Source organism: Salmo salar, chromosome ssa15, assembly GCF_905237065.1.
Source record: "Salmo salar chromosome ssa15, Ssal_v3.1, whole genome shotgun sequence".
In the NCBI taxonomy this organism is placed as follows: Eukaryota; Metazoa; Chordata; class Actinopteri; order Salmoniformes; family Salmonidae; genus Salmo; species Salmo salar.
The window spans coordinates 56,953,546-56,977,336 of NC_059456.1; the positions used below are offsets into that span (position 1 = coordinate 56,953,546).

Consider the following 23,791-nt stretch of genomic DNA (forward strand, 5'->3'; position numbering starts at 1 on the left):
GTCTGGTTGCAGGTCTTGTTTGGCACCGATGAGTGTCCGAACTGTGTGCCAACTGCTTGAACAGACAGTTCGGTACCTTCAACACATCAACACCGGTGGTTCCTGTCTGAGCTCATTACACAAAGCTGTTATCTCTTCCATGTTGGCACCACATATTACACAACAATTACATTCCAATAGGCATTACAAGTAGAATATAATTGACTCGGAACCATTGGTGCACACATGGAAAAGACTAAATCTCTAACCGAGTTTGATAATGAATGTTGCATTCTGTATGGCACTTCCAAGCCCCTTTGGTCCATTCAGGCAGTAGCTTCAGAACTGCCAACCTTAACTGCTTATTTAGGAAGATGCATCTCTGTGTTGTTCTTCAAAATCCGAGAGATTCTTGATTTGTCACTAGTTACCACCAAGTCAAAATTGGCTATATCATAAATTTAATTTAATATTATTTTAAGGTTAGGCATAAGGTTATCAGTTTGGTTAAGGTGAGGGTTAAGTTTAAAATCAGATTTTATGAAGATGCATTTTAGAAATTGGTGGGGTTTAGCCATAATTATGACTTTGTGGCTGGGCTAACCAGTGACGACCGATTCTAAAACCCTGTCCTTGGTGCCAAACCATCTCTTTCACATTCTGGGTCCTGAACATCTGTGTGATCCTTGTATTCTTCAAGCCTTAACATGTGTACATGCATCACAGCTTTGTCCTTGTTAAGGTTACTGCAGGTAATCTTAAACTTGGGAGTTTCTGAGGATAAACAAAGACGGATGGCAGAGGGAGAGGGTAGGGATGATTGAGGAAAGTTAGAACCTGACAACTCTTGTCGGTTGACTTCATGACGACAGTCCTAAATTGCCAATCCAGATCCAGAGGAGGTAGTAGGCAGCTAGTGTAGTCCATTTGTTGATTGAGACAGTGTCCTTCGTGCTGTGTTTGTCATCCCGCTGCTTTGGCCTGAATACATTGTGGCAAGACACAGGCGGGTTGCCAGATTCTTTTTTATTTTGAATTTTTAACCTTTATTTAACTAGGCAAGTCAGTTAAGAACAAATTCTTATTTTCAATGATGGCAACTCTCCGTGTTTCATCTTTGGGGCTAAGGCTGGCTTCTCTTTGATGTGACTCCCACACACTTATTGGAATTGCAACATTTATTGTAATTACTCCGACTGCTGTTGAAGTGAGTTTTGTTGTGTGCGTGCATGTGCTCGTGTGCATGCATGTGTGTATACATGTTTATGCCACAACCGCGGCTAAATGCTCAAGCTGTCCATTTCTGACTGCTTGGTGTCCAAATTCTCAATGGGACACAATAATATCCACTCGACCGTGATTTAATCAGGCCCTGTCTAGTGTGGGACAGCTAAGAAAGACACTCTGAGCGGTGCTCCAGTGATATTTGCAATGCAAGTCGGTGTGTGTGTGTGTGTGTGTGTGGAGGAAGGTGTGAAAGTGTCAGCCATTTCAGAGCATGATGAATAGGGATGAACACCTGCTGACGGCTTCTGTAGTCAGTCTCCCCTGTGTTCTACTGTCAGCACTTCACTAGCTAACCTGTCTTTTCTCACTCTCTCTCTTTCTCTCTCTCTTGCTCTCACTCTCTTTCCAACTCTCTCTGTCTCTCTCTCTGTGGAGACAGTCTCCTCCACGACAACCTAATCACAGAAACACTGGCGTTCACAACAGAATTGACATCTAATTCTAAACCCACGCCTCCTTTTTAAAACGTTAAATCATTACAGTCCCTTGATACCAGTGTGGGTACAGGTAGGTATATTTTGCCGAAGCGGAATACCTCCAATTTTTATCAGTTCCTTGATCACATGAAGCAGTGCAGCAGACAGACTGACACAAACCCCACTCCTGCTTATCAATGTTGTCTTCTGGAGTACTAAACTCAACACGACTCTCTCTCCTTGATCAGATCTGTTTTTTTGTCAGCATTTTTAGTTCAAATGTGGTTTATTTTTGTTGATTTACCATACCATATTGAGAGGGGGCATGTGGAGATGAGAGGAGTGTGTGTGAGAGGGGAGTGTTTGTGTGTGTCTCCTTGTGCATCACTCTGAAGGTGTCCTGGATAATTTGTATGCTTTGGTAATCACAATCAAATCCGTGTTTCTGATTTGTGTACATGGGCCTCTATCTTTGAGCCGATAAGAAAACAGGCAGAGAAGGCAATCTAGACTGTGATTGCACAGGGCAGTGTGTGTGTGTGTGTGTGTGTGACGAAAGCCTTATCGTTATACCCTGTTGTTTTCCAGCCACCAGACTCAGACTACCTGCTGGGACCATCCAAAGATGACAGAGCTCTACCAATCGCTTGGTATGGAACACATACACAACCAGACATGCATGCACACACACAGACTCCACTCCATTCAAAAACGTTCAATCCAAGATAGCGTAGCAGTCGGACGTGGGTTTCTCTTGTCCAGTCTTGTACCCTCTTGTCCCATGTAAATAGTTGGTCTCATTGTTTTTGTGTATATATTTTAATCTCACTTTCCACCTACGATCTAAATATACTTTCCTGCCACCCGCCTCACCCAATGTGGTACGGATCTGCTATTTTTATACGTTATAACTGGAACCTCCATCAGAAGCTAGCCAGAGAACTAGCTAATAGCTAGTAGTCACTGTTAGCCACGGCTAGTGGTCTTCACCTTTAGATCGTCACCAGTCAGCTTTAGCTCGGTCAATACCTGCCAGTCTGCCCAGAGCGATATCAACCCAGAGAATATCGGACAGCTTTTCTCCACCACATCACCGGATTCCTGCCGCAAGCTCTGGGCCATTACATCGGATCATCGCAACAAGCTAGCTGCAAGAGAGTGGCTACTGCTGGCTAACGCCTCTGTCCCGAAGCAAGCACCAGGTAGCCTTAAGCTAGCCTCGAGCTAGACCCATCTCTTGGCTAGCCGAAGAGGTATACCCGCTAATTCGTGGGCTACAATACATCTTTTGCCAATTGGCCTGGACCCTTTATTGCCGACAGGGAGCCTCGCCGATCCATCACGACTGGTCTGCCGACGTAATCGTCCGATATGGTTTCAACAGGTATTTCCGTTGCGATGTCACCAAAGACCCATCTGCTAGCCCCGGCCCGCTAGCTTTCTGAACGCCGTGCCTCCCGCTCTCCTAGCATAGTAGCGACTACCGAACAGCTCCTGGACTCACCAATTGCTGCTTATTGGACCATATGATCACCCGGCTACACATGCCTCTCTGTAATGTCAATATGCCTTGGCTTCTGCTGTTTCGGTCAGTTATTGTTTTATTTCCCTGTAGACCCACTAGACCAGCTCAACATGCCTTAGATAGCTCTTTTGTCACACACCCCACACATGGGGAGACCTCACATGGCTTAGCTGGTGTCTCCAGAGATGCAAGCTCTCTCATCGTTACTCATTGCCTAGGTTTACCACCACTGTACTCATTTCCTACCATACCCTTGTCTGTACATTATGCCCTGAATCTATTCTACCACACCCAGAAATCTTCCCCTTTTATTCTTTGTTCCCAACGCACTAGAGGACCAGTTCTTATAGCCTTTACCCGTACCCTTTCCTACTCCTCCTCTGTTCCTCCGGTGATGTAGAGGTTAACCCAGGCCCTGTAGCCCCCAGCATCACACCTCTTCCCCAGGCGCTCTCATTTGTTGACTTCTGTAACCATAAAAACCTTGGTTTCATGCATGTTAACATCAGAAGCCTCCTCCCTAAATTTGTTTTATTCACTGCTTTAGCACACTCCGCCAGTCCTATCCTGGCTTAGGAAGGCTACCAAAAATTCTGAAATTTCCATCCCCAACTACAACATGTTCCATCAAGATAGAACTGACAAAGAGGTCGAAGTTGCAATCTACTGCAGAGATAGCCTGCAGAGTTCTGTCATACTATCCAGGTCTGTGACCAAACAGTTCGAGCTTCTACTTTTACAAATCCACCTTTCCAAAAATAAGCCTCTCACTTTTGCCCCTGTTATAGACCCCCCTCAGCCCCCAACTGTGCCCTGGACACCATATGTGAATTGATTGCCACCCCCATCTACCTTCAGAGTTCGTACTGTTAGGTGACCTAAACTGGGATATGTTTAGCACCCCGGCCGTCCTACAATCTAAGCAAGATGCCCTCAATCTCACACAAATTATCAAGAAACCCACCAGGTACAACCCTAAATCTGTAAACATGGGCACCCTCATAGATATCATCCTGACCAACTTTCCCTCTAAATACACCTCTGCTGTCTTCAACCAGGATCTCAGCGATCACTGCCTCATTGTCTGCATCCGTAATGGGCCCGCGGTCAAATCACCACCCCTCACCACTGTCAAACGCTCCCTGAAACACTTCTGCGAACAGGCCTTTCTAATCGTCCTCTCCCGGGTATCCTGGAAGGATATTGACCTCATCCTGTCAGAAGAGGATGCCTGGTTGTTCTTTAAAAGTGCTTTCCTCACCATCTTAAATAAGCATACCCCATTCAGAAAATGTAGAACTAAGAACAGATATAGCCCTTGGTTCACTCCGGACCTGACTGCCCTTGACCAGCACAAAAACATCCTGTGATGTACTGCATTAGCATCGAATATCCCCCGCGATATGCAACTTTTCAGGGAAGTCAGAAACCAATATACACAGTCAGTTAGGAAAGCTAAGGCTAGCTTTTTCAAACAGAAATTTGCATCCTGTAGCAGTAACTCCAAAAAGTTTTGGAACACTCTAAAGTCCATGGACAATAAGAGTACCTCATCCCAGCTGCCTACTCCACTGAGGCTTGGAAATACTGTCCCCACCAATACATCTACGATAACTGAGAATTTCAATAAGCAATTTTCTACGGCTGGCCATGCTTTCCACCTGGCTAACCCTACCCCGGCCAACAGCTCTGCACCCCCCGCAGCAACTTGACATGCCATCCCCCCCAGCTTTTCCTTCACCCAAATCCAGATAGCTGATGTTCTGAAAGAGCTGCAACATCTGCATCCCTACAAAGCTGGGGTAGATAATCTGGACCCACTCTTTCTAAAATTATCAGCCAAAATTGTTGCAACCCCTATTACTAGCCTGTTCAATCTCTTTCGTATCATCTGAGATCCCTAAAGATTGGAAAGCTGCCACGGTCATCCCCCTCTTCAAAGGGGGAGACACTCTAGACCCAAACTGTTACATACCTATATCCATCTTGCCCTGCCCTGCCTTTCTAAAGTCTTCGAAAGCCAAGAAAACAAACAGATCACCGACCGTTTCGAATCCCAACATACCTTCTCCACTATGCAATCTAGATTCCGAGCTGGTCATGGGTGCACCTCAGCCACGCTCAAGGTCCTAAACGATACCATAACCGCCATAGATAAAAGACAGCACTGTGCAGCCGTTTTCATTGACCTGGCCAAGGCTTCTGTCAATCACCATATTCTTATTGGCAGACTCAATAGCCTTTGTTTCTCAAATGACTGCCTCGCCTGGTTCACCAACTACTTCTCAGAGAGTTCAGTGTGTCAAATTGGAGGGCCTGTTGTCCGGACCTCTGGCAGTCTCCATGGGGGTGCCACAGGGTTCAATTCTCGGGCTGACTCTTTTCTCTGTATATATCAATGATGTCGCTCTTGCTGCTGGTGAATCTCTGATCCACCTCTACACAGACAACACCATTCTGTATACATCTGGCCCTTCCTTGGACACTGTGTTAACAAACCTGCAAACGAGCTTCAATGCCATACGACCCTCCTTCCATGGCCTCCAACTGCTCTTTAAGGGCTAGTAAAACTAAATGCATGCTCTTCAACCGATTGCTGCCCGCACCTGCCCGCCCGTCCAGCATCACTACTCTGGACGGTTCTGACTTAGAAAATGTGGACATCTACAAATACCTAGGTGCCTGGTTAGACTGTAAACTCTCCTTCCAGACTCACATTAACCTCTATGGGCTAGGTGGGACGCTAGCGTCCCCCCCGTGGTGCACTCCATCAACAGCAGGTGCATTTCAAGAGCGGCAAATTTGAAACCAAATAAATGTCAAAATTCAAATTTTTCAAACATACAACTATTTTACACCCTTTGAAAGATAAACATCTCCTTAATCTAACCACGTTGTCCGATTTCAAAAAGGTTTTACGGCGAAAGCATAAAGTTAGATTATGTTAGGAGAGTACGTTGACAATAGCTGTGTGTAATGTTTTGTCAATTCAAAGACAGGGTCACCAAAACCATAAAACCAGCTAAAATGATGCACTAACCTTTTACAATCTCCATCAGATGACACTCCTAGGACATTATGTTAGACAATGCATGCATTTTTAGTTCTATCAAGTTCATATTTATATCCAAAAACAGTGTTTTACTATGGCATTGATGTTGAGGAAATCGTTTCCCTCCAATAACCGGCAGTCAAGTCAGCACCACAAATTAAATAATTAAAATTAGAAAACATTGGTAAAATATTATATTGTCATTTAAAGAATTATAGATTTACATCTCTTGAACGCAATCAACTTGCCCGATTTAAAAATAACCTTACGGGGAAATCAGACTTTGCAATAATCTGAGCACTGCGCCCAGAAAAATACGCGTTGCGATACAGACTAGCCGCCATGTTGGGGAGATCTAAAATCGAAAATACTATGTAAATAATCCATTACCTTTGATTCTCTTCATCAGATGTCACTTCCAGGTATCACAGGTCCATAACGAATGTAGTTTTGTTCAAAAAAGCTCATCATTTATGTCCAAAAATCTCCGTCTTGTTAGCACATGATCTAAGCCCGCCGGACTTCACTTCATGAACGAGGGGAAAAAAATATTTACGTTCGTTCAAACATGTCAAACGTTGTATAGCATAAATCATTAGGGCCTTTTTTAACCAGAACATGAATAATATTCAAGGTGGACGAATGCATTCTCTTTTATAACGTATTGGAACGAGGGTACCCAACATGAACTCCGCGCCAGAGTCTAATCGGCCATCACCGTTCCATGGCTCTTGTTCGGTCAGATCTCACAGTAAAAGACTCAAAACACTTTGTAAAGGCTGGTGACATCTAGTGGAAGCAATAGGAAGTGCCAAAACATTAATCAACCCCTGTGTGTTTCAATGGCATAGGCTTAAAGGTAATTCAACACATCAGGTATCCACTTCCTGTCAGAAAATGTCTCAGGGTTTTGCCTGCCAAATGAGTTCTGTTATACTCACAGACACCATTCAAACAGTTTTAGAAACTTTAGGGTATTTTCTATCCATATATAATAAGTATATGCATATTCTAGTTACTGGGTAGGATTAGTAACCAGATTAAATCGGGTATGTTTTTTTATCCAGCCGTGAAAATACTGCCCCCTAGCCCCAACAGGTTAAGCATCTCCAATTCAAAATTAAATCTAGAATCGGCTTCCTATTTCACAACAATGCGTACTTCACTCATGCTGCCAATCAACCCTCGTAAAACTGACTATCCTACTGATCCTTGACTTCGGCAATGTCATTTACAAAATAGCCTCCAACACTCTACTCAGCAAATTGGATGTAGTGCCATCCGTTTTGTCACCAAAGCCCCATCTGTAAATAGCACACCCAACTACCTCATCCCCATATTTATTTTTTTGCTCTTTTTCACCCCAGTATCTCTACTTGCACATCACCATCTGCACATTTTTTACTCCAGTGTTAATGCTAAATAGTAATTATTTCGTCACTACGGCCAATTTATTGCCTTACCTCCCTAACCTTACTACATTTGCACACACTGTACATAGACTATTCTATTGTGTTATTGACTACGTTTGTTTATCCCATGTGTAACTCTGTGTTGTTGTTTTTGTCGCATTGCTTTGCTTTATCTTGGCCAGGTCACAGTTGTAAATGAGAACTTGTTCTCAACTGGCCTACCTGGTTAAATAAAGGTGAAATAAATGTGTGTGTGTATATGTATATGTATATGTATATATAAATAATCACCAAAAAATCACTTTCACCGCACACACATTTTACAGCTTGGAGTAGCTCCAAAGTTCTCTCTCTCACCTTTTCTTTCTCTCTCTCGCTTTCTCTCTCACAGATACACACATGCACACACACTCACATTCTCACACTCACACTGACTGTAACATCCAAATTCATGTAGTCATGCCATTGCAGTGGCGAGTGTGACTGTTCTTTAATGAGCAGATGGATCAGTAATAAGCTGTGAAACTCTGGGAACATTTCCTGAAGGCCAACACTCAACAAATAGGACTCCACTCCTCCGAGAGAGGACTCACTAACCCAATTACCAGTAATTTCCAGCCATCCCTGTGTGACTACATAAATTACACTACAGCACATTTTTTTTCAACAGGTTTCCAGTTTGACATGATTATTTCATGTCTCCCCGCCTTTCCAGTTATTTTATGCCCATGTGTCAGATCGCTGTTATACAGTATGTATGATGTATTTCCTCCCTCTGGTTTCTCTCTTTCTATCTTTCTCTCTCTCTTTTTTAGCCAACCTAAACAACGTGAGATTTTCCGCTTACAGAACAGCCATGAAAATCCGCAGGCTACAGAAAGCACTGTGCTGTAAGTGTCCTTTTCTATGCACTCACACACACCTCAGCTAAATGTCCTCAGGCTGTAGAGATTCCTGTGCCATCAGAATCTTCTCCCTCCTCACCTATTCACAATATAGTCCAGGTGCAAGGCATCAGATGCCTTAATGACCTGATCTACTGCCAAACAGTTTGGCTCTAGTCTGACATGGAGGGGCTTATTTTGAAGTATGTCCATCCCACTTTGCAGGTGTGTGCGTGTGTGTGCAGGTATGTGATTGACTTTGTGTGTGCCTGTATGTGTGTACATCATTTGTTAAGCTGAGAATCCACCTGTGCCCTGTCTGTTTCATTCTAGAAGGGATCAAATTGTCTTCTACAATAACCAGCTGGCTATAGCTATCATTGTGTTAGTTGTTCCCTGTTGGTGTGTGGCAGTGCAGAGATATGATCACCTGTTCCTCTGGGTACTGTCTGTACCTTGCTGCTGGGACTGAGCCAGGCTCTCTACCATAATTACCCAGGTGTTTATGTTATTAAGAGCGCTCCAACTAATACCCCAAACTTCACTGCTTTACTTTCTTATTTCGTTGTCTGCTTTCTATCGTGCTGTGGGTGGGTGAGGATGGGTAGGTGTTTGTCGCGCTGAGAGTAGGTGACAGAGTGTGTGTGTGTTCAGCGTCTTGTAGTTCTATGCATGGAGCAGTGTGTGTGTTAATGAGTTTAGATGATTCAGGCGCTTTGGGTTCATCTCATATTGCATTCTAATACTTTGCCTCTATTTGCTTGTGATGATGAGATGAGAGCTCCTAGTACAACTGAGTGATTTGGACCAGAGTCGTTCCAATTCAATTTCACCCATTAGATTACAAGTCGAAGCCTGAAGCATAGACACAGGATCTGTATTTATTAGTCATTACTCTGGCTTAATGTGAGCTCTGAAACATACAGTAAGTGAGGAAGGAAGGGAAAGAGAGTAAGAGAGAGTGATTAGAGAGAGATGGAACGAGTTGGTATATTTTCCTCAAACCCCTTCCTGGTAGCAGGTGTTTTGTTTTTTCTCCATGGACCCCCACTGTGAGACGTGTGTGTTTGTGTGTGTGTCTCCCACACACTCAGACAGCAATATTCCCCTTAAATGGCTAATTAGGTTAACTCTGAGCCGTGGGCTGCAGTAGCTGTAACATAAATTGGTTGGCCTGCCACCCTGGTGTCACACCAATGTCTACAGCCACCTCATATCCTGTCTACGGCCTTGTTGTGACATTCCAGCCATCTGTAATTTGCAGTGGCAGTTTCCACTGTTCTTCACCATTTTATAATGCCCTTTGTTGTAATTGAGTGGTCTTAGTAAACAACTTTGGGAAATCCCTCCCTCCCTCCATCCAGTGGACCTGTTGGACCTGAACGTGGCCCAGAGCACCTTCGAACAACACAAGCTTACCCAGAATGCCCAGCTGCTGACAGTGCCTGACGTGATCAACTGTCTGACATCCATCTATGACGGGCTGGAGCAGCAGCACAAGGACCTGGTCAACGTTCCGCTGTGTGTCGACATGTGTCTCAACTGGCTGCTAAATGTCTATGACACGTACGTCAACACACACATTATATTCATGTATTAAACACACACACACCTCTTGTAGAATTTGTATTTATTTTATTTTCTCTTCTTGTGTATGTGTGTTCCCTCACTCTGTAGTGGACGCAGTGGGAAGATTCGTGTCCTGTCCATGAAGATAGGATTGCTCTCGCTCTCCAAGGGCCATCTGGAGGAGAAATACAAATGTAAGTACCAACCATCGCACAAAACCTCTTTCACACACATAACACACCCAGAAACACTCAAACACACATAAAGTGAAGCCATACAACTTCATCACTCACTTTGACACACACACGCACTGAGGTGAATTGAGAACAGCCCTGTGGTGAGCATTGTAGTGTTCTCCGTGCCAGTGTATCCCATAATCCCCTCTGCCAGGCTGTAATCCCAGCTCAGTTACCCAGGGTGATGAGCAGCTGGACCCGTGGCAGAGGACGCCAGTGAATGGCCCATCTAATTAGATGAGAGACCTCCCACTAGTTTAGTATTATTTGTTTTTATTGCAGGGGGATTAGGGATATGGCTGGTGCACTGGGGGAGTGTGCTCTGTTGTTCACCCGTTTTTGTGTCCTCGTTTTGTCCTTCAGAGTGGAAATATTAAGTAAGCCTGGGGCTCATGTGATTTTGAGGTCGTTCACAATGATGTCCTACGTAGTGGCTATGAAGGCTTATAAAGCTGAAACGCATGGCTGCTCATGAATAAGTATGCTCAGGACGTGCACTAATGAAGAAGAGCCATAATTACTTAACCTAATGCAACCTGACATCAAGACTGGTTTGTGCACATGCAGACATACACACATGGTATGGTAGAAGCGGCATTACCATTCCACATAATGAGAGCTGACATCAAGGCAGGGTCTCACACAGAGATCAAAGACATGGACAGGCAGAACAGATATATAGAAGAGCCACATCTCTCCATCATCCTCTATCACCTTTTTCTAGTCTCTACTGTATTTCTCTCTCTCCAACGTTCTCACTGTTTACTGTATCCCTGTATTTTCATCTCTTCTCACTCTCTCTCCATCTCTCGCTCTCCATCTCTCTCTCCCTTCATCCCTCATCTCTCTCTCACTGTCTCTCTCTTTCTTTCTCTCTCCTGGTTTGTCCCATCTATGAGTAACAAGGCAGACAGAGCTCTGACAATAATCAACTGAGCTCTTGCATTCAATTTGGTTTTGTTTTGTTTTACAACTTAAAGAACAAAAACGTTGGGTGTGTACGTCTAGAACTCTGTCATCCCTTTTAACCTCTACCTACTCAACAGCCAGTGTAATCCTGTGGCGCGATATTCAAATACCTTAGAAATGCTATTACTTCAATTTCTCAAACATATGACTATTTTACACCATTTTAAAGACAAGACTCTCGTTAATCTAACCACACTGTCCGATTTCAAAAAGGCTTTACAACGAAAGCAAAACATTAGATTATGTCAGCAGAGTACCCAGCCAGAAATAATCAGACACCCATTTTTCAAGCTAGCATATAATGTCACATAAACCCAAACCACAGCTAAATGCAGCACTAACCTTTGATGATCTTCATCAGATGACAACCCTAGGACATTATGTTATACAATACATGCATGTTTTGTTCAATCAAGTTCATATTTATATCAAAAACCAGCTTTTTACATTAGCATGTGACTAGCATGTGACTAGCATTCCCACCGAACACTTCCGGTGAATTTACTAAATTACTCACGATAAACGTTCACAAAATACATAACAATTATTTTAAGAATTATAGATACAGAACTCCTCTATGCACTCGCTATGTCCGATTTTAAAATAGCTTTTCGGTGAAAGCACATTTTGCAATATTCTCAGTAGATAGCCCGGCATCACAGGGCTAGCTATTTAGACACCCAGCAAGTTTAGCACTCACCAAAGTCAGATTTACTATAAGAAAAATGTTATTACCTTTGCTGTTCTTCATCAGAATGCACTCCCAGGACTCCCAAATGTTGGTTTGGTCCCAAATAATCGATAGTTATATCCAAATAGCGGCGTTTTGTTCGTGCGTTCAAGACACTATCCGAATGGTAAAGAAGGGTGACGAGCACGACGCATTTCATGACAAAACATTTCTAAATATTCCATTACCGTACTTCGAAGCATGTCAACCGCTGTTTAACCTCTCTAGGCTAGGCGGGACGAATTCGTCCCACCTACGTAACAGCCACTGCTATCCTGTGGCGCGATTTTCAAAACCTTAAAAATCCTATTACTTCAATTTCTCAAACATATGACTATTTTACAGCCATTTAAAGACAAGACTCTCGTTAATCTAACCACACTGTCCGATTTCAAAAAGGCTTTACAACGAAAGCAAAACATTAGATTATGTCAGCAGAGTACCAAGCCAGAAATAATCAGACACCCATTTTTCAAGCCAGCATATAATGTCACCAAAACCCAGAAGACAGCTAAATGCAGCACTCACCTTTGATGATCTTCATCAGATGACAACCCTAGGACATTATGTTATACAATACATGCATGTTTTGTTCAATCAAGTTCATATTTATATCAAAAAAACCAGCTTTTTACATTAGCATGTGACGTTCAGAACTAGCATACCCCCGCAAACTTCCGGGGAATTCGCTAACATTTTACTAAATTACTCACGATAAACGTTCACAAAAAGCATAACAATTATTTTAAGAATTATAGATACAGACCTCCTCTATGCACTCGATATGTCCGATTTTAAAATAGCTTTTTGGTGAAAGCACATTTTGCAATATTCTAAGTACATAGCCCAGGCATCACGGGCTCGCTATTTAGACACCCGGCAAGTTTAGCACTCACCATAATCATATTTACTATTATAAAAGTTTGATTACCTTTTGTTGTCTTCGTCAGAATACACACCCAGGACTGCTACTTCAATAACAAATGTTGGTTTGGTCCAAAATAATCCATCGTTATATCCGAATAGCGGCGTTTTGTTCGATGCGTTCCAGACACTATCCGAAATAGTAAAGAAGTGTCGCGCGCATGGCGCAATTCGTGACAATAAAATTCTAAGTATTCCATTACCGTACTTCGAAGCATGTCAACCGCTGTTTAAAATCAATTTTTACGACATTTCTCGTAGAAAAGCGATAACATTCCGACAGGGAATCTCCTTTTCGGCAAACAGAGGAAAAAAATCCCAAAGGCGGGGCGGTCGGGGTCACGCGCATAAGCCAGTGTCCCTTGATCGGCCACTTGAGAAAGGCGATAATGTGTTTCAGCCTGGGGCTGGAATGACGACATTCTGTTTTTTCCCGGGCTCTGAGCGCCTATGGACGACGTGGGAAGTGTCACGTTAGAGCAGAGATCCTTAGTAAATGATAGAGATGGAAAACAAGTTCAAGAAATGGTCAGACAGGCCACTTCCTGTAAAGGAATCTCTCAGGTTTTGACCTGCCATTTGAGTTCTGTTATACTCACAGACACCATTCAAACAGTTTTAGAAAATTTAGGGTGTTTTCTATCCATATGTAATAAGTATATGCATATTCTAGTTACTGGGTAGGAGTGGTAACCAGATTAAATCGGGTATGTTTTTTATCCAGCCGTGTCAATACTGCCCCCTATCCTAAACAGGTTAAAATCTATTTTTATGCCATTTTTCTCGTAAAAAAGCGATAATATTCCGACCGGGAAAGCGTGTTTACGTTCAAAGAGAGAGAAAATAAAAACATCTCGTGCACGATCCCCAGTCTGATGGTCCTCTGACAGGCCACTATCCAAACGTGCTAATATGTTTCAGCCAGGGGCTGCCTCGATATCATTCAGCTTTTTCCCGGGTTCTGAGAGCCTATGGGAGCCGTAGGAAGTGTCACGTTACAGCAAAGATCCTCAGTCTTCAATAAACAGAGCCAAGATGAACAAGAACTTATCAGACAGGCCACTTCCTGTAAGGAATCTTCTCAGGTTTTTGCCTGCCATATGAGTTCTGTTATACTCACAGACACCATTCAAACAGTTTTAGAAACTTTAGGGTGTTTCTATCCAAAGCCAATAATTATATGCATATTCTAGTTACTGGGCAGGAGTAGTAACCAGATTAAATCGGGTACGTTTTTTATCCGGCCGTGTAAATACTGCCCCCTATCCCCAACAGGTTAACAATGGGCAGATGCCCCTGCCTCTCCGCTCAGGCCAGGGGTTGTTGGGAAATTGATTGCTCTCCTGTGATAGAGACAGAGGGAGGAAGGGAAAGGAAGAGAGCGAGGGGAGACGGAGGGAGAGAGAAAGACAAATTATTTTGGTTTGTATTCTGACTGTGTTGCTCATCTCACCAGGACTCTTCTACTGTACCTCCTCCTTCCTGAGGTCTTAGTGATGACTACCCACATGAAGCTATTAATACACACACTCACACAACACACTGATAAAAAGTGACAGCGGAGTCTTGGATGAGAAACTGTATTTGTGTAGTCTCCGAGCTCAATCACTCAAACACCTTTCTTTCTTTCTTTCTTTCTTTCTTTCTTTCTTTCTTTCTTTCTTTCTTTCTTTCTTTCTTTCTTTCTTTCTTTCTTTCTTTCTTTCTTTCTTTCTTTCTTTCAGACCTGTTCAGTCAGGTGGCATCGTCAGGGGATAAGTGTGACCAGAGACAGCTGGGTCTGCTGCTCCATGACGCTATCCAGATACCACGGCAACTAGGAGAGGTCGCCGCCTTCGGAGGGAGCAACATCGAACCCAGTGTCCGGAGCTGCTTCCAACACGTATGTAAATACGTACACCCACACACATACATGTGCACACACACACGGATGTACGCAGATACACGCGCACACAAGCACACATGCATGCGCACAGGCACTCACGCACACGAGCAAAACACATACACATTACTCATGAAAGTACAAATATAAACGTTCACGTGGTTGGCCTGTCCTCTAATGTTTTACTGCGGCCACCCAAGCACTTTCCCTGTGTTTGTCTGGCCACCACTCCTGTTTAATGACTTTTCCATCCCTTGGGTTCACATTTTCATTTTCTCCTTTTCCCATGACTCATGTTTCGTCAGTCATAAACTCTGCGGCAGAATTAAATTAGTAAGCAATAAATATTCCAGATTTCGCTGCTCGGGCTCCCAAAATAGTGGGGTGATGGAGCGCGGCTGACATTGGGAATGTCACACAGTGTAACAGGAGCCGCTGCGGACCTGGAGATGTCTTTACTGTCTGTACGTTCTCCTATCGCCTCAACACTCCCCTCCTCTCACTCCTTATCTACCTACAACCTCTCTCCATTCTCTCCCACATTACACCTTTGCCCCCTTTCCCCTTACACTATATTTGTATTAATTGAGATTTTATTGTTATTACTTTTTTATTCACATACTTACTTTCCTATTGTTGTTGCATTGTTGAGTGGTGAACCTGCCAATAAGCATTTCGTTGCACTGTGAACGCCATGTATATCATGTGTACAGTGCATTGTGTACAGAAAGTATTCAGCCCCCTTGAATTTTTCACAATTTGACATTTTTGCAAATCTATATATAAAAGAAAATGAAATATCACACTTGCACACGTATTCAGACCCTTTACTCAGTACTTTGTTGAAGCACCTTTGTCAGCGATTACAGCCTCAAGTCTTCTTGGGTATGATGCTACAAGCTTGGGGAGTTTCTCCCATTCTTCTCTGCAGATCCTCTCAAGCTCTGTCAGGTTCAATGGGGAGTGTCGCTGCACAGCTATTTTCAGGTCTCTCCAGAGATGTTTGATCGGGTTCAAGTCTGGGCTCGGCCACTCAAGGACATTCAGAGACTTATCCTGAAGCCAATCCTGCATTGTCTTGGCTGTGTGCTTAGGGTCGTTGTCCTGTTGAACCTTCGCCCCAGTCTGAGGTCCTGAGCGCTCTGGAGCAGGTTTTCATCAAGGCTCTCTGTACATCGCTCCATTCATCTTTCCCTCAATCCTGACTAGTCTTCCATTCCCTGCTGCTGAAAAACCTCCCCACAGCATGATGCTGCCACTACCATGCTTCACCATAGGGAGGTGCCAGGTTTCCTCCAGGCGTGACGCTTGGCATTCAGGCCCAAAAGTTCAATCTTGGTTTAATCAGACCAGAGAATCTTGTTTCTCATGGTCTGAGTGTCCTTTAGGTGCCTTTTGGCAAGTCCAAGCGGGCTGTCATATTTCCTTTTACTGAGGAGTGGCTTCCCTCTGGCCACACTACCATAAAGGCCTGATTGGTGGAGTGCTGCAGAGATGGTTGTCTTTCTGGAAGGTTTTCCTATCTCTACAGAGGAACTCTGGATCTCTCTCAGGGTGACCATCGGGTTCTTGGTCACCTCCCTGACCAAGGCCCTTCTCCCCCGATTGCTCAGTTTGGCCTGGCGGTCAGCTCTAGGAAGAGTCTTGGTGGTTCCAAACATCTTCTATTTAAGAATGATGGCTACTGTGTTCTTGGGGACCTTCAATGCTGCAGAAATGTGTTGGTACCCTTCCTCAGATCTGTGCCTCGACACAATGCTGTCTCGGAGCTCTACAGACAATTCCTTTGACCTCATGGATTGGTTCTTGCTCTGACATGCACTGTCAACTGTGGGACCTTACATTGACAGGTGTGTGCCTTTCCAAATAATGTCCAATCAATTTTATTTACCACAGACGGACTCCAATCAAGTTGTAAAAACATCAAGGATGATCAATGGAAACAGGATGCACCTGAGCTCAATTTCGAGTCTCATAGCAAAGGGCCTGAATACTTATGTAAATAAGGTATTTCTGTTTTTTATTTTTAATATATTTGCACAAAAAAAATGTACAACTATTTTTGCTTTGTCATTATGGAATATTGTGTGTAGATTGATGAGGGACAACTTAATTTAATGAATTTTAGAATAAGGCTGTAACATAACAAAGGGAAGGGGGTCTAAATACTCGCAGAAGGGTTGGGTTAAATGCGGAAGACACATTTCAATTGAATGCATTCAGTTGTACAACTGACTAGGTATCACCCTTTCCCTTTGCATATGACAAACAAACTTGAACACACATACACACACACACACACACGCATACATACCATCATCCGCACCACCACCATTACAATGAGACGGTGCGATATTCATAATGCATTAAAGTTCATGCTGAGAGTGACTGATGACTCTGGCCTCTCTGCCCAGTAGCCTCTCTCTCTGTCCCTGTGACCTCCCTGTATCAGCCAGCCAGTGAAGAGCCGCCACAGTGCAGTCACCCACTCCATTTGATTGAATGGGGCTGTAATGAATGAGGTGGGGGCCCATAAATACGGCCTGTTCTACGGGCCTTGACCTCTCTTTTTCCTCTTTCGCCATCCCTCCATCCTCCCTCCCTCCCTACTTCCTTCAGGTAATTGATCTGTAAGTGCCGTAACTCTGCCCCTTGGATGACAGGAGGGACTCAGGGATGAGGGAGGGGGGGGGAAACAGACGAGAGAAAGAGAAAACAGGGAGGAAAATTTAGGGAAGGGTTGGTGGTGTCTGCTTTCTGGCTCAATGCCTTGCCTTGACACTCCAGAACTGGTTCTCCATGTCTTTCTGTCTGTGTGTGTGTGTGTGATCTCAGAGCTGAATCACATATATCTGACATTTAGCCCCAACAGAGGCACTCAGCTAGAGGTCACTGTAAAAAAACAGAGATCACACACACAGGAAAAGGTTTTGAACATTCCCCTCATTGACCATAACCATGGTGATTATCAGTTTGTGAGTGCGTGTGAGTATCTTGTGACCTGCGGACAATTGATGGATGGATTTGGTTCAGTCAGTCGTCCAGAAGAGCCCTTCCAGCTAGCTAGTTTATGATGGCAACAACAGCAGCATGGCGCTAGTTAAAACTATAAAAGAAAGTGATGTTTATTTCAAATCAAATTACATTTTATTGGTCACATACACATGGTTAGCAGATGTTATTTCGAGTGTAGCGAAATGCTTGTGGTTCTTGTTCCGACAGTGCAGCAATATCTAACATGTAATCTAACAATTCCACAACAACAACCTAATACCCACAAATCTAAGTAAAGAATGGAATAAGAAAATATACATATAAAGATATGATTGAGCAATGACAGAGCGGCATAGGCAAGATGTAATAGATAAAGTATAAAATACAGTATATACATATGAGATGAGTAATACAAGATATGTAAACATTATTAAAGTGGCATTATTAAAGTGACTAGTGATCCATTTATTAAAGTGGCAATGATTTCAAGTCTGTATGTAGGCAGCAGCCTCTCTGTGTTAGTGATGGCTGTTTAACAGTCTGATGGCCTTGAGATAGAAGCTGTTATTCAGTCTCTCGGTCCCAGCTTTGATGCACCTTTACTGACCTCGCCTTCTGGATGGTAGCGGGGTGAACAGGCAGTTGCTCGGGTGGTTGTTGTCCTTGATGATCTTTTTGGCCTTCCTGTGACATCGAGTGCTGTAGGTGTTCTGGAGGGCAGGTAGGTTGCCCCCGGTATGGCATTGTGCAGACTACACCACCCTCTGGAGAGCCTTGCGTTTGTGGGTGGTGCAGATGCCGTACCAGACGGTGATACAGCCCAACAGGATGCACTCAATTGTGCATCTGTAAAAGTTTGTGAGGATTTTAGGTGACAAACCAAATTTCTTCAGCCTCCTGAGGCACTGTTGCACCTTCACCACACTGTCCGCGTGGGTAGACCATTTCAGTTTGTCCGTGATGTGTACGGCGAGGAACTTAAAACTTTTCACCTTCTCCACTGCTGTCCCATTGATGTGGATAGGGGGGGGGTGCTCCCTCTGCTTTTCTGAAGTCCACGATAATCTCCTTTGTTTTGTTGACGTTGAGTGAGAGTCTGTTTTGCTGACACCACACTCCAAGTGCCCTCACCTCCCCCTGTAGGCTGTCTCGTCGTTGTTGGTAATCAAGCCTACTACTGTTGTGTCCTCTGCAAACTTAATGATTGAGTTGGAGGCATGTATGGCCATGCAGTCATGGGTGAACAGAGAGTACAGGAGGGGGCTGAGCATGCACCCTTGTGGGTCCCAGTGTTGAGGATCAGCGAAGTGTTGATGTTGTTTCCTACCTTCATCACCTGGGGGCGTCCGGTCAGGAAGTCCAGGACCCAATTGCACAGGGTGGGGTTGAGACCCAGGGCTTCAAGCTTAATGATGAGCTTGGAGGGTACTTTGGTGTTGAATGCTGAGCTATAGTCAATGAACAGCATTCTTACAAAGGTATTCCTCTTGTCGAGATGGGATAGGGCAGTGTGCACTGTTATGGCGATTGCAATGTCAGTGGACCTACTGTGGCGGTAAGCAAATTGAAGTGGGTCTAGGGTGACAGGTAAGGTGGAGGTGATATGATCCTTGACTAGGGAAAGGGAGAGATTGAATATGTCCAGAAACACACCAGCCAGCTGGTCTGCTCGTGATCTGAGGATGCGGCTAGTGATGCCGTATGGGCCGATAGCCTTGCAAGGGTTAACACGTTTAAATGTCTTACTCACGTCGGCCACGGAGGAGGAGAGCCCACAGTCCTTGGTTGCGGGCCGATTTGGTGGCACTGTATTATCCTTGAAGCTGGCAAAGAAGATGTTTAGTTTGTCTGGAAGCAATTTGGTGTCTGTGATGTGGCTGATTCTCTTTTTGTGGTCTGTGATTGTCTGTAGACCCTTCCACATACGTCTCGTGTCTGAGCCGTTGAATTGCGACTCCACTTTGTCTCTACATTGACATTTCGCTTGTTTGATTGCCTTGCGGAGGGAATAACTACACTGTTTGTATTCGGCCATATTCCCAGTCACCTTTCCATGGTTAAATGCGGTGGTTCGCACTTGAAGTTTTGCTTGAATGCCACCATCTATCCAGGGTTTCTGGTTAGGGTAGGTTTTAATTAGGGTAGGTTTTAATTTCGATGGGCAAGGGAGAAAAAAACTTTTAGTGTTGATCACCATCTGGAATCTGCATGTCACTGTGACTTGTGGCCAATTAGCTAACGTAAAGACAAGCTGGTGTGAATGACCAGTGCAACGGTGTGGTATCAAGGTGTTTCCCGCTGTTGCTTCCCACTGGGAAGCAGTTGCATCACTGGGCAGCTGTAGCTAATGTGGCCAAAACATGCCACTCGATTATATTTTGAGTAGGATAAGCACCTACACACTAAAAATGAACTTACAATATTGGTAGTAACCATCTGATACAGTCTACTGCCCAATGAGGAGAGTTTGCGCTGCAAGCCAGCAACACAACAACACAGTACACATTGTGTCCTCCGCTCCTGAGTCTTTCTTGCTGAGCACTGCTGTCCTGCAGTAACTTCAAGGGAAGTAACTAGATTAGCAGTATCCAATCTTTCCCAGCCTTGGTATTTGTATTTTATTAGGATCCACATTAGCTGTTGCAAAAGCAGCAGCTACTCTTCCTGGGGTACATACAAAACATCCAACATTAAACTTCTTTGGGATCGGTGTCCCGTCCACAGGACGGTTGAGCTAACGTAGGCTAATGTGATTAGCATGAGGTTGTAAGTAACAAGGACATTTCCCAAGACATAGACATATCTGATATTGGCAGAAAGCTTAAATTCTTGTTAATCTAACTGTTGCAAAATGGCACCGGAAGAAATGGCAGCAGTTTTACGGGCGCCCAACCAATTGTGCTATTATGTGTTTTTTTCACGTTATTTGTAACTTATTTTGTACATATCTTACGTATCTTACGGCAAAAAAGAGCTTCTGGATATCAGGACAGCGATCACTCACCTCGGATTAGACAAATAATTTTTCTACAACAAGCAGGACGCATTCTCCAAACACCCGACATCCCTGTTATTTGCAAGAGGAAGCGACGCAGGTACAGAGGACAAAGAACCGGATGCCTTGTGAGGACCCACAGAAGGCGAGTGGGAAAGCTGCCATTACGGTCAATACTACTCGCCAACGTGCAATCATTGGACAACAAATTAGACAAGGTACGATCACGAATATCCTACCAATGGGACATAAAAAACAGTAATATCCTATGTTTCACGGAATCGTGGCTGAATGACGACATGGATATTCAGCTAGCGGGATATATGCTGCACTGGCAAGATAGAACAGCATACTCCGGTATTACGAGGGGGGGGGTGTGTCTGTGCATATTTGTAAACAATAGCTGGTGCAAGAAATTTTCTAGGGAAACTTAACCTCTTGACGGTCGCCTAGGATAGGGGGCGCTACAGCGACTTATTTTTTATTTATTATTATTATTATTATTATTATTTTTTTTTTTTGGAAAAAAAATAGTGCCCATTTTAAACGGCCTCCTACTCAAACTCAGAAGCTAGGATATGCATACGGCTCCCATAGGCTCTCAGAACCCGGGAAAAAGCTGAATGATGTAATTTCAGCCGCTGGCTGAAAAACTTTAGCGCCTTTGGTTAAGTGGTCTATCAGAGGACAATGAGCTGAGGCGCATGCACGGGGCGACACCATGTTTTTAGTTTCTCTCTCTTTGTACTAAAACACAGATTCCCGGTCGGAATATTATCGCTTTTTTACGAGAAAAATGGCATAAAAATTGATTTTAAACAGCGGTTGACATGCTTCGAAGTACGGTAATGGAATATTTAGATTTTTTTTTGTCTCGAAACGCGTCGGGCGCGTAACCCTTATTTACCCTTTCGGATAGTGTCTTGAACGCACGAACAAAACGCCGCTATTTGGATATAACTATGGATTATTTGGGACCAAACCAACATTTGTTATTGAAGTAGAAGTCCTGGGAGTGCATTCTGACGAAGAACAGCAAAGGTAATAACATTTTTCTTATTGTAAATCTGACTTTGGTGAGGGCTAAACTTGGTGGGTGTGTAAATAGCTAGCCCTGTGATGCCGGGCTATCTACTTAGAATATTGCAAAATGTGCTTTCACCGAAAAGCTATTTTAAAATCGGACATAGCGAGTGCATAGAGGAGTTCTGTATCTATAATTCTTAAAATAATTGTTATGTATTTTGTGAACGTTTATCGTGAGTAATTTAGTAAATTCACCGGAAGTTTGCGGGGGTATGCTAGTTCTGAACGTCACATGCTAATGTAAAAAGCTGGTTTTTGATATAAATATGAACTTGATTGAACAAAACATGCATGTATTGTATAACATAATGTCCTAAGATTGTCATCTGATGAAGATCATCAAAGGTTAGTGCTGCATTTAGCTGTGGTTTGGGTTTATGTGACATTATATGCTAGCTTGAAAAATGGGTGTCTGATTATTTCTGGCTGGGTACTCTGCTGACATAATCTAATGTTTTGCTTTCGTTGTAAAGCCTTTTTGAAATCGGACAGTGTGGTTAGATTAACGAGAGTCTTGTCTATAAAATGGTGTAAAATAGTCATATGTTTGAAAAATTGAAGTTTTCGGATTTTCGAGGAATTTGTATTTCGCGCCACGCCCTATCATTGGATATTGGAGTGGTGTTCCGCTAGCGGAACGTCTAGATGTAAGAGGTAAGGTCTTGGAGTGGCCTAGCCAGTCTCCAAACCTTAATAACTTCTCATGTTCAAAATGGTGCACTATCCTCAAACAATAGCATGGTATTATTTCTCTCTAATAGCTACTGTAAATGGACAGTGCAAATCAAATCAAAGTTTATTTGTCATGTGAGCCGAATACAACAGGTGTAGACCTTACAGTGAAACGCTTACTTACAGGCTCTAACCAATAGTGCAAAAAAGGTATTAGGTGAACAATTGGTAAGTAAAGAAATAAAACAACTGTAAAAAGACAGTGGAAATAACAGTAGCGAGGCTATATACTGTAGCGAGGCTATAAAAGTAGCAAGGCTACACACAGACACCGGTTAGTCAGGCTGATTGAGGTAGTATGTACATGTAGATATGGTTAATGTGACTATGCATGTATGATGAACAGAGAGTAGCAGTAGCGTAAAAGAGGGGTTGGCGAGTTCGTGGGTGGTGGGACACAATGCAGATAGCCCGGTTAGCCAATGTGCGGGAGCACTGGTTGGTTGAGCTAATTGAGGAAGTATGTACATGAATGTATAGTTAAGGTGACTATGCATATATGATAAACAGAGAGTAGCAGCTGCATAAAAAAGGGGTTGGTGGGAGGTGGGGGGCACACAATGCAAATAGTCGGGGTAGCCATTTGATTACCTGTTCAGGAGTCTTATGGCTTGGGGGTAAAAACTGTTGAGAAGCCTTTTTGTCCTAGGCTTGGCACTCCGGTACCACTTGTTATATAGAGAGAACAGTCTATGACTGCGGTGGCTGGGTTCTTTGACAATTTTTAGGGCCTTCCTCTGACACCACCTGGTGTAGAGGTCCTGGATGGCAGGGAGCTTAGCCCCAGTGATGTACTGGGCCATACGCATTACCCTCTGTAGTGCCTTGCGGTCGGAGGCTGAGCAATTGCCGTACTAGGCAATGATGCAACCAGTCAGGATTCTCTCGATGTTGCAGCTGTAGAACCTTTTGAGGATTGCAGGACCCATGCCAAATCTTTTTAGTTTCCTTAGGAGGAATAGGCTTTGTCGTGCCCTCTTCACGACTGTCTTGGTGTGTTTGGACCATTCTAGTTTGTTGTTTAAGTGTACACCAAGGAACGTGAAGATCTTAAGCTGCTCGACTACAGCCCCGTCAATGAGAATGGGGGCGTTCTCAGTCCTCCTTTTCCTGTAGTCC

At 43.7% G+C, this 23,791-nt stretch overlaps 1 protein-coding gene across 1 annotated transcript in view; it reads left to right on the forward strand.

The window, feature by feature from the left end:
- Positions 1-23,791, forward strand: part of LOC106571754 (utrophin) — a 190,756-nt gene that overhangs the window by 95,540 nt on the left and 71,425 nt on the right. The window contains exons 9-13 of the mRNA XM_014145173.2: positions 2,271-2,332; positions 8,487-8,561; positions 9,920-10,121; positions 10,233-10,318; positions 14,708-14,865. Coding sequence (XP_014000648.1) covers positions 2,271-2,332; positions 8,487-8,561; positions 9,920-10,121; positions 10,233-10,318; positions 14,708-14,865 — 583 coding nt within the window. The remainder of the gene's footprint in view (positions 1-2,270; positions 2,333-8,486; positions 8,562-9,919; positions 10,122-10,232; positions 10,319-14,707; positions 14,866-23,791) is intronic.